The sequence below is a fragment of the Gymnogyps californianus genome, chromosome 5, assembly GCF_018139145.2.
Source record: "Gymnogyps californianus isolate 813 chromosome 5, ASM1813914v2, whole genome shotgun sequence".
Lineage (NCBI taxonomy): Eukaryota > Metazoa > Chordata > Aves > Accipitriformes > Cathartidae > Gymnogyps > Gymnogyps californianus.
In genome coordinates, this window is record NC_059475.1 from 2,472,716 (window position 1) to 2,487,594 (window position 14,879).

Genomic DNA, 14,879 nt, shown 5'->3' on the forward strand with positions numbered 1-14,879 from the left:
ATGGAAGTTTAAAACAATGTAGGTGGTAATGAGAGTACCAGGCCTTCAGCTCATTTTTGATGCCCTAGGTCTCTTTGAGATGCTACCTCTTATCTGCGTCAGTCTGCATGGAATGGGTAATGTGGAGACATATGGGTGTGATCTGGCCTGAAGCATGTTGTAACGATGATCTTTCATCAGGTCAGCTCTTTAGAGAGGGTGAGAGGTGATTCAGTCTCCAGACAAAGATAACAGGTTAGACAAGTGCCAGTCACCTGTGGGGTAGGTTGATGTGAGAGCTGTGATTTGAGTATCCCATGCTGTTTGCGTGGCAGATCCAGAGCTAGCTGGGAGAACAGCCGAGGGATAAAAAACTTGTTTTTACTGACTCAAGTGTCCAGGCACCTCATCTAAGACATAACACAGGGGCTCATGTTGCAAATACAAACACAGGAGAAACATTGCTCTTTTATCTTTTTTTTGACAATTTTGGACAAGTAATAGACAACTCTCTTACATCTGGGAAATGAGAATAGTAGAAGCTACGATGGCTGCAGGCCTTTGATGTATTTCCTGCTCTCAAAAGCTGCAACTTTTGCCACCTGTCAGTGACACAATGGATTTTTTAAAATAATATATAATATAGCTCTAGGTACTGCATATGGCCAAAACTGAGAGGTTTGGGCTTGACTCCCACTAAAGTTTTCTCTGTGCTACCAATTTTTTTTCTGTCTTCTGTTTTTGGTAAAACTGCAGTTGCCAGATTTGATCCAAATATCTGCTTTTTGCTGCTGGCTTTGTATAGTTTTATACTCTAGCAACATCACCAGGTACTGAGAAAGCTTTTCCATCCGGTTCTTGGCTAAGGTAAGTGCTATCTATGACCTGCTGGTTTACTGGTAAAAATAGGATTACAGGGAGAAACTCAGTGTGGAAGAAATCTCTCTCCTATACCCTAGAGATAGTTTGGTGGATGCTATAGTGACATTTCTTAAGGTGAGATGAAGGAGATGGATTGCTTACACCTGAGCGAGACACCCAGCAAAATACAAATAGAGTAATAGTGCAGCTGGAGATCAGGATTCCTACTGGCTTTACATAGCACAGAGATTTCCACATTAGTTGCTGTCAGCATGGAGACCCCTTGACATTATTAGGTCAAAGAAAGGTGCTAATCCATCACAGAAAATGGCTCAGCACTTGATTTATAGTCATTTATCTTTGCTCTGCACAAATGCTTTGTTCCTTATCCTTCTTTGAATCAGGCCAGCCTAATATATTGGCATCTCAATCATCATTTGGCTCCTACTGAGATGAAGAAGCGGTGGTCGGGCCTGCAGGGTCATAACAGTAAATCAGTGATTTATTAGTAAGAATAGGGCAGGAAGGTGAAGAGGATCTTGAAGAAAATAGGTAGTTAGGAGACCGTAGCATTTTTCTGTTCATGTTTGTCAGATTATTCTGCCCTGAAGAACTGTAAAACAGCAAAACCAAAACAAAACCAAGTATCTTCAGGTTTGGAAGCACAGTATTAAAAAAATTGATTCCTTTATCTTTGTATTTTATTATGGTGTTCTTGAAATAGCCTGCAAAGGTACATGTGGAAACTGAATGACTTTGCCCGCATAGCTACAATAGGTATCAGGTTCCATCGGTATTAAGAGGAGGCATGTCCAGCTCTGCTGGATCACCCTTGTTTATTGTGCCACTTCTCAGGGAACGAGGTGAGGGGAAGGGAGACAAATGATATCGGGGGTTAAAGGATATAGAGCATTATAAGTTCCTCAAGACCCTGAAAACTTTTAGGAAAAGTAAAGTATTTCCAAGATAAGAGCACTCTCCCAGTCTTTCACTAATTGCTTCATCAGGGAATGTTTGGGGTTTTTTTCCTGTACCTTTCCCACCATCCTTCTTCCATGTATCTATTTCCAGCCTCTCCGAGTCTCCTGTGTGCTCCTTTCCCTTCCCTGTAACTGTTCTATTTTTTTTTGGGAAAAAGATGCGTCTAAAGTAAAATTTCAGCTCCAAATAAGTCTACATTGTGGAGCACCTGGGTTTCAGATCAGTGCGATGTGTCCTACCTCCTATTCCAATCTTTACTCCTATCTGTATTTTGAAATTCCCTAAATGGAGCTGTAGTGCAGTCTAGTTCTAGCCTTTACCAGCTTGTCCTGTTTTAACAGAACAGTCACTTATTCGAACTGTTGCTTCAATAATTTGGTGAAAGGAATGGAGTGCCATTTGAGGGGAAAAAAGTATTCTTGAATAGCTGAGCCTCCCCAAATCTGCATCTGCCATGGTTCTAGCTTTTGCTTTCCTCCATGACAAATTTAAAAAGCCTTCTAAGACATTTTTCTTGGCAATAGTCCAAGCTATTAATGTTACTAGGATATAGTGGTTGCATACAAACAGCTGGATCCGAAAAGTGATTACTTATGTGGTATGGGATTATTTGTGTGGTATGGACCTTTGCTTTTCAAGTCATTCCATGCTGTGCATCTCTGCTACGCAGCAGTAGAGATGCTGCACGTTGCCATCAGAGAGAAAATTGCAATGTAGAGCAACGTAGTCTGGGTGTAGCAGGGAACCAACAAAATAAAAAATATGAATTTTATCTTATAGCCTAATGACTACAGAAATTTTATAGACAGCAGTAATGCTATGATCATTTATTAAAAAAAAAAAAAGTTTTTCCAGCTATGTTATTTTTTGTCAATGAAAGGATCTTCCTCTGAGAGCCAGTGTTCCATTATTTTCCTAAGAATTGTAGGAAGGTTGCCTGTAATCTTAATCTTCACCACCAGTGTGTGAGATGCTGCCATAGGAGTATCTTCACATTTAGGAGCAGGCTTGTTCATCGTTGGAAATGGATGCTAACTGAAAAGGGCGAGAGGAACGCAAAATGATAATAGCTGCCTGCTTCTTTGTTTGCAATCAGTTTGCGTCCTTCCTCAGGTCATCTTCTTTAGTAAGTAGGTTGCCGTGGTCCCGCTGTTTGAATAGCCCCGGACTATGACTGTGGGCAAGTTATTTGAGCACAGTGTAATTCAAGATTACTTGAAAGATAACTGACTTCCTGATTTTGAAAGGTATTTAGAAGAACGGGCCGCACAGCCGCAGATAAGCGGGTGGGCACTCCCAGAGTTTGCTTCCTACACCTCAGGTCCCGCAGAATTTGCCAGCAGTGATGGGGACGGGGCTGAACTGCTTTTCTGGCAAAAGTGCAAGAAATGCCACTTTATTTTGCAGTTAGCAGCAAGGGTTCCATAACATTTAAAGAAAATTGTTTTGGTTCTCTCTCTGGTAGAAATTGTGGGCACAAAATCACGACATTATTTTTGCTTATTGTCTGTGAGAACAACCACCTCTGTATTTGGAGCGCTGGCTGCACCCTTGCCGAAGCTGTTCTGGCATATGTGTGCTTGCTCTCTGAGCTACACGCTATTATTCCTCCTGGGGACACTGTCAGTGTCCCTGTGTGTGCGCAGTGTTGTAAAGCAAAGAGAACCTGTCTTGCTCTAAAAAACACTTTCCTTTTTACTTCTGCCATAAGGCAATTTTTCCCGTTTTTTCATCATCTCACCTGAAGGAGGTCACCTCTACAAATAACGATGTTCCAAGTGTCAAGAAAATAATTGCGTGCTGTGAAATGGTGTAATTGGAAAGTCACGTGCAAGAAAGCTTTAAGAAGATAGCACAGTCGCAAAATCAGTCGGGTTGAATGGTTGAATCCATTACAGATATGGTGCACGGGTGTAATAAAGATATCAAAATGTATTTTCCCTGTTTAAAAGAAAATAAAATACAAGGTTGAGATTCTAATTTTCATCCTCTACACAGATGCCATGTTAAAAAACTGAAACATGTGGTAGTGTTTCCAGATTCTTCAAAGAACCATGCCCATCCAGTCTGAGCACTGTAAACATTGCTGCTTTTTATGCTTATGCAAAAAAAGATGCTGTTCTAGAATAAAAATATAGGCAACCTGTTTTTCTTCTGAGCTATTTAGAGTTCTAAAACAATGCTGGGGATCCATTAATCTGAGTGGTTTCCTGACCAAGTATTTAGATCTTAATGTAAATGTCTATAAATAATATAGTGGCAACAGCATTCTTTTGAAAACAGAATTCAAAGGGGTACTGTTTGAAAAGTGAATACTTGCTTAGGGCAGTTATATTTAGGGCTTTAATGGAAGTGTACAAGTTATGCTTTTTATACAAACTATAAATGGCTACAACCAAGAGACTTAGACTTTGAAATGCATTTGGCACTTATGCAATGAGAGAGACAGGCCAGAGCCTTGTAGTGGAGTTGTTGGGGTTTTTTTTTCTGCTAGCTTTACAAATACTGCCAAATTCTTATAGTGTTGCTACTCCTAAAGGGTACATTCAAAAATAGATACTGTATCTACTCTTGTTTGTAACTGGTGTTGAGCCTTGAAAGGCTGAATCCTGGGAAGAGTACAAGCATGATGATGATGAGTAGGTGACAGGGACAAGAAAGAAGAATGCAAAAGTAGAGAGTAAAATAGGTGCTAGAAGCCACAGCAAGTGGCATACATCATGGAAGAAAGCCAAGCATGAATGTAGATGGATGGTATGAGATGGTCCTTTAGTACCACACATGATGTGAGAAATAGGCTAAGGTGTTGCAAAGATAGAGGGCAAAATTCAGCAGTCGGTGAATAACTGGAATTCCTCAACTCCACTTCTGAGTCTCTAAACAATTGGTCATTGTTGACAAGATTTCCAGGATGCTTTGATGTGAGGAAGCAGAAAGTTGCAAAATCCTGTCATTAGTAAGAGACTGATTGGCTGTATTGTGGGGAAAAAATTGCCAAATACTTCCAAGTGTTTGTTTGAGGAAATAAAAATTGAAAGAGGAATAGCTTCTGTTCTGAGATAGAATTGTTGCTGGTCTTTAGCGCTATCGAAATACCCCCAGACGGTAAACCCTGTCTAATGGTGCATGTCAAACACAAATGTTGTTAGCTGTATGGTGGAGGTTTGTGTTTATACTTGTCACAAAAACTTGCGCTCACCGAAGCTAATATTGAGCTCCAGGCAGTTTTGGGGTAAAAAAGACAAAGCTTGTGATTCATGAACTACTCATGCATGTAAATGCTGGTGTGAGCAATTTACTGTAGCTACACTGACAACAATATTGGAGATTAAACTCTAGGTATCAAATCTACAATATACTGTCTTTTTTTTTTTTCTTGGGAACTACTCAGGATACACCCACCCGAAGTTTTGTGTTGTCTGGCCAGTGACTCCAAACCTGAATCATTTTCGTCTGCAGGCATGGTATGCATGTGATCATCCTAGCGAGACTCCAAACCTTGCCCTCTTGAGGTCAGCCTTTATGGTCTCAGGACTGTGTTGTGTTTCACTTAGATAAAATTTCAATTTTATATTGAGTGACAGATGCATATTTCACCCTGGCAAAATGAAAACTGCACAGCTGTGCATCAGAGGGCCGGTGTTGCCGACAGCTAACGGAGACAATCCTTGAGTCGTCTAAAAAAGACCAGTCCTTTAGGAGCAGTAGTTTGGTTACTGTTGAGTTCCTGTTTCCTCATGGCTTTTTTAAAATAAGCATAGGATAAACAGCTCTTACGATGCTCCGATATTTTAAGTCATTAACTGATGTATTTGCAGTCTTGATGTTTATTATTCAGTGACCACAGTTTCTAAAATTTTATTTTAATGGCATGTTTGCTATAGCCAGGAGAGTCTAATAAGGGTAGATTTTATCAGGCCAAGGGCTCACCTGTATAAAGAAGTTGATAAGCACGGGTCATGTAGAGTAAACTCTTTCAAAAGATAGTTGAGAACGGATTGCATGGGATTATTCTGGAGTACTGCCCTGGTCAGATTCTCCATCTTGACGTTCCCTAAGAAAAGGAACTGGGAATGACAGAGGATATAAATTTGCTATCGTCTTTGTGTTTGGCAAGCATACAGATCATGGGATGTATAAATAGAAGAATTGAACACAAGTAAAGAGAGGTCATTATGGCATGTACAAAGAGCTTAGTCAGACCACATCTGGAGAACTGGGCATGATTCAAAGACCATATTTCAGGAAGGACAGTGAACAATAAGGAAAGGATTAGAAGAGGGTATTGTAGAGGGTATGAGAGCTCTAGCTGGTGCCTGCAGTTGCTGCAGTCCCACTGGTTACTCCAAATGAAGCTGTTTTTACTGTAAAAACACCTAAACTGGAGACTTCTAAAGAATTCCGAGGGAATGGAGAAAGTGATATAAACATCTTCCCCTAAGCTTTCTAATCCCCACAGTACTGCTACTAAAGGACTTGGTGTTTCTGGAGTTGCCATTGTTTACCTGTCGTATCTCTCTCTCTCTCTCTCTCTTAAATAAGGTTTGGTTTTTTAGCTTTCATATATTGTTTCGTGTGTGTGTGTGTGTATATATATTGTTTCTTCTTTATAATTTCTTATGGTATTTTTGCTATGTTTGTCAGAATAACTCTCCAATATTGTGTCCACATCAGAATCTCTATAAGGCTTAAATCCATTTTGCCTTTCTTAACCCTCTCAGTTAGGTAAAGCTTCTCTTCTTGTGTCATAAGCTCCATTGAGGTGGAATTATATATTGTCACAATATTGTGTCCTTTCATCTCAGAAGTAGCTGTGTCTTAGAGCTTTGGGATTGTTGAAGATGATAAGGGCTATGTAAATGAAAGATGGACTGTTGCTAAGGGACAAAAAACATACTATTGACACATACGGGAAATGGGGACACTGCTGAGATGTTGAGTAGCATGAAGGAGTAAGATGAGAATGAGAAATGAAGCAAGAACGCTGCTTCTGTCATATCACCCTTAACAGGAATGAAGCAACATCCCCATTTTCCAGATAAGTGAACTGGAACACTTAGATTGAGTAAACTGGTCGGGGTTTACACAACTAGTCAATGCTAAGTCTTCTGCCTGTTGGACCACAGTCCTTTTTTGGCGCCGGATTCTGGTTTTGTATTTCTTCCACAGTGTTCATAATCTATTTATACCATGCCTTATAGAACTTTCTGTTTTTTCATTGATATTTGTAGCCCAATACGGGGTTTTCTCTTTAATGCACCTTACTGGATCCTGAAAATAAGAGTCCTAGAAATACAGGTGGTTTTATCTCTCAACCTAACAATACAGTCCAGCGTGGGTCTTTGCCTGTCCTCGGACCCTGTGTAGAAGATCCAATGCCTGGAAAGCCACATCTGCAAAACTGTAATGGATCAGCCTAGTTGTAGGGATGTACTTGTTGACATGCTAGCATGCACGCTCCTTTTCAAATGTAGTTGTAGTCGTAGTACTAGGAAGCGTTTATAGTTCATATTCTCAAAGTTCTTGTATTATGACATACGAAATAGGTAGCATAGTTCTACAAACCTAGACTACAGCCTCGCAGTCATGCCATTAGTTTCACATCTCTGGATCCAGGTTGTGAGGCCAATGGCTCCATGTTGGCCAGTTTCATACAGGCAAGGTCTAATGGCACAGGGATTCTGAACTGGGAGATCTGGACTTCGCAAAGAGCTGGTTCTGATGCACGAACTTGGTAGTTGCTTCTCCTCCTTTTGTCTCTGTTCCTCCATCTAGGAAATGGAAATGAGAACAATCACCATCTCATAAAAGCACTGATACCTTTTATCTTGCAAAGTGTGCTGCTGCTGCTCAAGATAAAATTTGCTATGCTTTTTGGCAGTCATTAAAATATAAGCCAAGGATATGTTCCCTTGTGCTTATGTTCAGTTAAGCACTTGGGGCCAAGCCAGGTTAGTGGTTGTCCAGAAGGCCACAGGGATATGGAAGTGGGATTAATGACTCAGTAAATACTGACTCGGTACTAAACCAAGGCCTTTCTCCTACGTTTATAGTCATTTGCAATCCTGTATATCACAGCTGGATTCAAATATAATAGTTCTTATAGATACTTCCTACCTTCTCGCCTCCAGCTTCCAGCCCAATTCCACCATTTTCATAGCAAAAGTGAGGCAAAGTATGTTGAAAGCTTGCAAGTGTGGGATGAAGACAGGGCACAGTTAGTTACCTAGGAGTAAGGAGGCATTTAAGTATTTGTAGTGACTGTCAGTAGGCTTCTGCTCTTCCTGTGGCAGTGCATACAGAAGGGTAGTGTTACAGCTCGCGTTGGCTGCAGAAGCAGTGAGCTCCGCTGCTTTCACCTGCTTTTGGAACACGAGGTGCTGCAGTGACCTGGACCCCACAAAGGAGGTAGTGGATTTTGAGTGCTTTAAAACTCTGGTTTTGGGGTATTTTGATGCTTCCAGTCAACCGATGCCTGTTGACATTGAGCTACATGGAGGACCAGACTGCATGCTTCAAGACAACACATTTCTGATAACATTCCTGAAGTCCAGGCAAACTAGATTTTGTTAATTTGAAGGGGACATTTTCGGTACAAGCAGTTAGACCAAGACTGGGGAGCCTGTGTGAGGGCTGTGTGAATCAGACAGATCTGTCCAGAAGTGTCTGATGAGGACAGCAGCTCTTCAATGGAGAGATTCAATTGAGCACTTGCAGAAGATTTCAAGATCTTCTCTCTCTGCTTGAAGCTGCTCCCTCTTCTGCTCTTCCTCCTGTTTTCAATTACAGAAATACTGTTTAATGTGGATGCAGATACAAGCAACTGTGTTTGGTTTTTCTTACTGCTGACAGAGACAAACTGAAAGAGATGCCTGCCTGCTTTATAGCAGAAGCCACATTATTTTCCTATATGTTAGCAATTATATGCATTGTTTTCTGATCACAAGTCTTTCTCACAATCTATAGCATGACTGTAGTTGATTATAGAGCTTGATGTGTTTAGATTTGAGTGAATTCTATCAGGAACGCTTCGGTTGCCTGTTTTTTGGGGGAGTGGGGAGCGTTTGTTTATAATCTGTCAGAATGATTCTGTCTCATTTCACAAAATAAAGGAGAGTTGAGCTTCTCTAGCAGTGGTAGTTCGGCAAGAATAAAACAGAGCTCCAGGAATTGGCATTAATTCTGGGTGGTGCCCTGTACTCTGAATTGATTGGCAAGAGGGAACTGCATGGCATTGTGTTGCTTGGTAGAATGAGAAACAAAAACCAAGGAGAGCCTTGAATGCTCCTTGCCATGAAGAATTACAGGACTTTGTGCAAGGTGACAGCTATCCTGATGTCATGGCCAAATTCCAGTGTGGGAACTGCAGTTGCAAGTGGATGAGGTTTTTACCAGGTCCATTGAAATCAGTGGGATTTGGCTGTTCACTTCAGTGCGGTCAGGTCATCGCTATCTGCCTTCAAAATTTTGGCCTTCTAAATCACAGCTCAGTTCACTGGGATCAGCTATCGCTCTCACCTCACAGAATGTTTCTTATGGAATTTATCACAAGCCAAACATTGCAAAAGTACACTGATGCTGGAGACCAAGACCATTTTTTCTTACTTGGTTTCCTAATACATTTTTCTAGTGTGTTCACAGTAGTTGTGATTTCACGTATGTGGCTTTTTGCGGTATTAGGGGCTTTTAGAAACAATTTCTAACGTATAAAGACGGTCCTGAATTTTCTGAGGGCTTTCGTTTCTGGTTGGTTTTGCCAAATAGATACTTGTTTCCTGTTGTGCTAACTTGTATTATGGTAGTGATCAGTAACGATCACCGCTGTTTTAGGTGCAATGCAAACACAATACATAGAGAGAATCCTTGCCCAGAGAACCTGTTTTTATTCTGGCCAAAGGGAGAAATCAATATACATTATGTTGTCTCATAGACTTTACTAGGTTTATCAAAAAAAACCCCACCAACCAAACAAAAAAACCCCCCAAAAAACCCAACGCTTTTTCTGTGTCAGCAGTTTACAGTGTATACCCCTGTCCTAATTATATTCCTGATTCTTTGCCTAACCTGTCATGAATACAGTCAGTGCATTTCTGAAATAAGGAAGTTAGTACCCTGGGCAATTTCCGTGAGCAATTCCAGACAACAGAATTCGAGTGCTTTCCAGACAAGTCTCCTTGGCCCTTTGCCACTTGTGAGTGGCCCCATCTTAACCTCCAGACATCATGTAAGTGTTTGAAAGTCATCAAATGGCTGATCAGTTAATCACTAGGAAGTTGTCTCCCAACATGAAGGATTTAGATTAGAGAAAGCACAGAGAAAATCATTACAGCAAGGTAAAAATGATGGCTAGTCCTTTTTCATGAATGGAAAATGCAAACAGCATGAAGTGTGAAGATAACGTGGGTGCTTCAAAAATTATTTGAAATAAGGTTTTTAAACATTCAAATCTTAAAATAAAATTCCGGTAAAAGTCTGCCTTTGTTTGTATCTTGATATCAAAAGAGCAGAACTTGATGCCAGCCTCTGAATTATCACGGGACATTCAGAGAAGGACCCAGGGTTCCTTACAGAAGTTGCCTTGCTTGAGGACTGGACCGACTGCCCAGCTCGGGAAACCACACAAGAGTTTTGCACAGCGCAGCTCATGGGAGCAATCACGTTACAGCCAAAGCTCTCAGCAGAACCGCTGCACCTCTTAAAGCAGAAAGATGTCCAAGAGTGTGAACAGACTTTTCCCTGGACCTAGCTCAGACTGTGGAAACATTTTCAGTTGCTATTAAAAAGCATCAAATTACAGACAACAATTTCAAAATCTTTAGGCAAGCAGAATAATTTGAGTTTAAGGAACTGCTTAACTGGAATTTCACCCAGTCGTGACTGCCTTTTAAGATCGTTGGCAGCAAGTGCCCGTGAACAGGTTTCGTATTTAACTGAGGTAGAATAAATATGCCTTTATTTCCAGCTGCTGTTTCAAAGGCTATGGAAATATCAGAAACAAATTGTTAGCCAGCCGTGCCTTAATTGCAGTGCTACAAACGTGCTTTCAACGGGGCTGCTACAGGGTGTTGCCTCACGCCATTCTAGAGAGGTGACTTCTTAGCTCCTTGTGCTCTTGAGGTTTGATCTAAGCCACACTCAAATTAATAGACTGTCACTAACTTCACCTGGGCTTGGATCCCATACTTAAAATCTTGGTTAATTAAAAAAAAAAAAAAAAATTGTGACCAGAATGCCAGGATACAGCCAGGGATGTGTAGGAAACACAACATAGCCCACATCAGAGAAAATGTTGTAAGAACAGTGGTGTGCATGCCTGAATGGTTCGTTCCTGCACGGTAATTACGTGCCGTTTCACGTTGTTGTTTTGTGGGGAAAACACATTCTTGAACGTCAGGAAATAAATTGGCAGTTTTAATGTGATTTCAAACAGAGAGTGTTTTGACATGAATTGATTTATTTCAATTACAGTTTTGCTTATTTAGCTAGCCATGATTAAAACCAGTGTTACCACAAATACAAAAATACAGAAATGCGAATGCCAGATAGCAATAGAAATTGCCCCTATGGTTTATACCATTATAACACCTTTTGACTGCAAATTTCTTGATTTGGGTGGGAGGAGAGCCGGTACCACCATTTGGGGTACAAGTAGTCATCACAATGCAGTTGCCTCTGTTATCAAACAACATTTTTTTAATTGGTGTTAAAGATTAAGTCCTGTTCCTAATTATAATACCAGTGGGCAGAGCTTGACTGCAGATGTCCTTGTGCCTGGAGATCTGATCTGAAGGGCAAAGATGATGCTTTTCCAACCCCACACGGTTAATGGAAACATATCGGTGAGGAAATCCTGATTAGCGTGCTGCAAGACGTAATAATTGTAGGGTACGTTTCTACTTTGCTACCGATTCGGTCACTGCTCTCCGTCTGTCTCAAAAGCAGTGTCGAGAGGTGTGTTTTTTCATTCCCAGGCCTGCTCATACCTATCGAGACCTGCCAGACATGGGGAGCCTTTGTGAAACCTTATGTAATGAGGGCCTGATTCATACCCCACTGTGATCCCAGGGAAAATCCCCAGTGGCATCACTGGGCTTTGGCACGTGGCCAGAGTCTCGGTAGCTTCCTTATTTCTCACTTGTACATAGAGGATATTCCTCAGCTGTACCGAGGCAGATGAGAACATAAATGTTGTTCGCAACTATCTCGTATGAGTAATTTTTCCAAAAGTAAATAAATCATCCCTGTTTCCTCTCACCCACAGCACCTGGCAAACTGTTAACTGAAAAACTGAGAAAATGTTGTTTCATTTGTGAGCCAACTTAAATCATTCTACAAATCTTTATTTTTAATTCCTTGTTAGAAAACAGAACCAACTGAAACTGCCTGGCAGAGAAAATGTGTCCCTTTCCCTGCCCCCCTCTGCCTGGCTTAGTAACGTAACTGCCAGTTTCTGTTTTCACCTCTGTAGAATTATATGCCTCTATTTGAAACTTTTGACAAATCAGTCTATTTTCATTCTCCCTCTGCCATAAATTCAATCCATGTGTCTTTAAAACATCCTTTCATAGCTTGAACATGGAAAAGGAAGTGGCTTAGGCTCTGTATAGGAGGCTACAGTGTATTTAAAGCAAGCTCTTCTAGTTTGCATGCATCGCTTCTGTTAGCTCTTAAAGCCTCGACTTCCTAATTATTCAGGTTACAGAGGGCATTGGCAGAGTTTTCTCCATTAACTAACAGTGATGTACAGTAAAGAAGCACAACAGGATAAATCATTCCCTTATCCTCAAAACATCCAGGAAGTTTTTGATGCAGCCCTTGGCTTTACCACCAAGCAGGATGCAAAGAGGATGTGAAAAGGGTAGGAGAGATCAATTCAGCATAAAATTTCAAAAGAAAACATCAAGACAAAGAAACAAAGGTCTTGCACAATGCACTGCCGTTCAGCTGGCAGGGTTTTGTTTGAGAAGAATACGCAGCACCTATGTGACAGGAGGTCACTGCAATAGGAGTAAAGTATCTCCACATCTAAGACTGAACCGGGGTCAGAAGGTGAGGGCGGGAAGGAAATGTGGGTCTAAGCTGAAGTATATTGGTATGGCTGTGCATGGATCAAAGTTGAAAAATCAAAAATACAGGATGCATCAGGGTAAGAGCACAGGCAGTCGGGGCTGTAAGTGTCCTCATCTGAAATCACGGAAAATTTGGGCCAGGGTGTGCTACTGGAATTGCGGGATAGATCTGTAATTAAAAGTACGGTAGCAACTGAGCACAACTGAAACTATGGTAGCAACAAGGGTACAGGAACACTGGCTGAGTGGACAGCAGAAGGCTTTTCAGAGTCCACCTGCACTGTGGATGCAGTGTCACGCAGTGTTGCATCAGATCCACCCCAGGGTGCCACCGGAGGAGGCTCTCCCACCCCAGCCTCAGTCACATATCCATGCTCCCCACCTCACATCAGCTCTAAAGGTCACATTCCCACCCTTCCCTCTGTGCCACACAGAGCAATCGTGGCAAAAGGGCAACAAAATTCAGCTCACTGAAGAGAAACTATTCAACCAATGGATTTCTGGGAGGAAAGCAGGGGAGGCAATATTTTCTTGGATCCCGATGTTGCACTGACTTGCATTGTGGCTGCAGATCTGCCATGCTCGACCAAAGATAATGGGTGAAAAAGATGATTGGGGGGAGGTGAATGACTGCACTTTTTAGAGACTGCCTCCATCTTAACGTGAAACTATATGTCAATTTTTTTGTAGCATCCTCAGCCTTCACTACCATTCCCAGCCAATTCACCCAAATGGTCTCTGATTTGCCAACAGTGCAAATGAGTTGTAGGGATATGCGCAAAGTAGGATGGGGTCCCAATAACTACTACACAAAACTGCTTGCAAATCCGTCGTTCTGTTCAGTTACTGCACGTTAATGCTCATGTGTGCAAGAAGCTAAAATGGAAGGAGTGAGCGTGTGGTAGATGCGTGTGTGCAATGTAATTATCTTTCTAACCTCTCCCCCTCATAGAGGGGTCATTTATAGAAATGAAAATATAGTCAACCTCAAAACTTGTGGGTGTAGTTTGGCACATCCAAAGGTTCGCACATGTAGAAACCACCGCCTGCACATTTGAAACTGCATGCGGGTTCAAAGAACTGGCATAGCCCATGGTTTTGTTTTCGGTTGCAAAGATTGCAGCTACCATTTACCTTAGATGGACTTGAGATTATCTTCCACACCTCTCAAAATCAGGCCCTTGTATCTAGCAATCTGCATACAGCTGTTCAAAAGCAAGCTGTGTGTGCACAGCCGAGTTGTTGTGTAAACAATAGTAGAGACTTCACTAAAGCTTTTCGTGTAGTTTTCTCTCAACTGCAATTTGTTTCTAGTTTTTAAAGGCTGTAGAAACATCCAGCCTTACTCCCTAGAGCCTAGTTTCACTGTGTCAGCCATTCCAATGGTATTTACAGCACTGTTTGATTTTTATTTGGACTGTTCAAAAGACCTCAAGTCCCCCAAGAAAGGTGCCAACGTCTTCAAGTTCCCTATCGCTCCGATCAGTCGAGAGACTTGCTTTTCCACTCCTGTAACTTCACTTGTAACAGGACTGTTCTTTGCTCTCATCCCCAGGTGTGCTGTCTCTGCCTGCCTACTTTAGCCCATACAACGATGGCTCTGTGTGCAGCGATGGACGGGCTGATGCGTACGCCCAGCTGGAACTCCGAACTTTAGAGCAGTCTCTGTTGGCAACCTGTGTTGGAAGCATCTCTGAACTGAGTAAGTTTTGGATGTAATCGAACATGGGTTTCTTTCAGTGAAGCAGGAGAGCCAGTCCCTCCGCTATTGAGGTCAGTGGGAGTGTTGCCATTGTTGACAGTGTGAGCAGTGTTTGGCTAACGTTCTATAGGATTTAATTGTCTCGTGGTGCTGTTTATGAAAATCAGGTTGTTTCATTAGACTGCTTTATATTTAATTCACCTTGGAGATGTATAAGATGTGGCTTTTCTAGCCTTTTGGTAGTTAGTGGTGTTAGTGCCAACAGCAGATGGATGCTTTTGCCCGGA

General features: G+C 41.6%; 1 protein-coding gene across 3 annotated transcripts in view; it reads left to right on the forward strand.

The window, feature by feature from the left end:
- Window positions 1-14,879, forward strand: part of ABTB2 (ankyrin repeat and BTB domain containing 2) — a 135,952-nt gene that overhangs the window by 71,060 nt on the left and 50,013 nt on the right. For 2 of the 3 annotated variants that reach the window (XM_050897755.1, XM_050897757.1), the window contains exon 2: window positions 14,446-14,592. In XM_050897755.1, the coding sequence (XP_050753712.1) occupies window positions 14,446-14,592 (147 nt within the window). The remainder of the gene's footprint in view (window positions 1-14,445; window positions 14,593-14,879) is intronic. The other variant, XM_050897756.1, reaches the window with a different exon arrangement.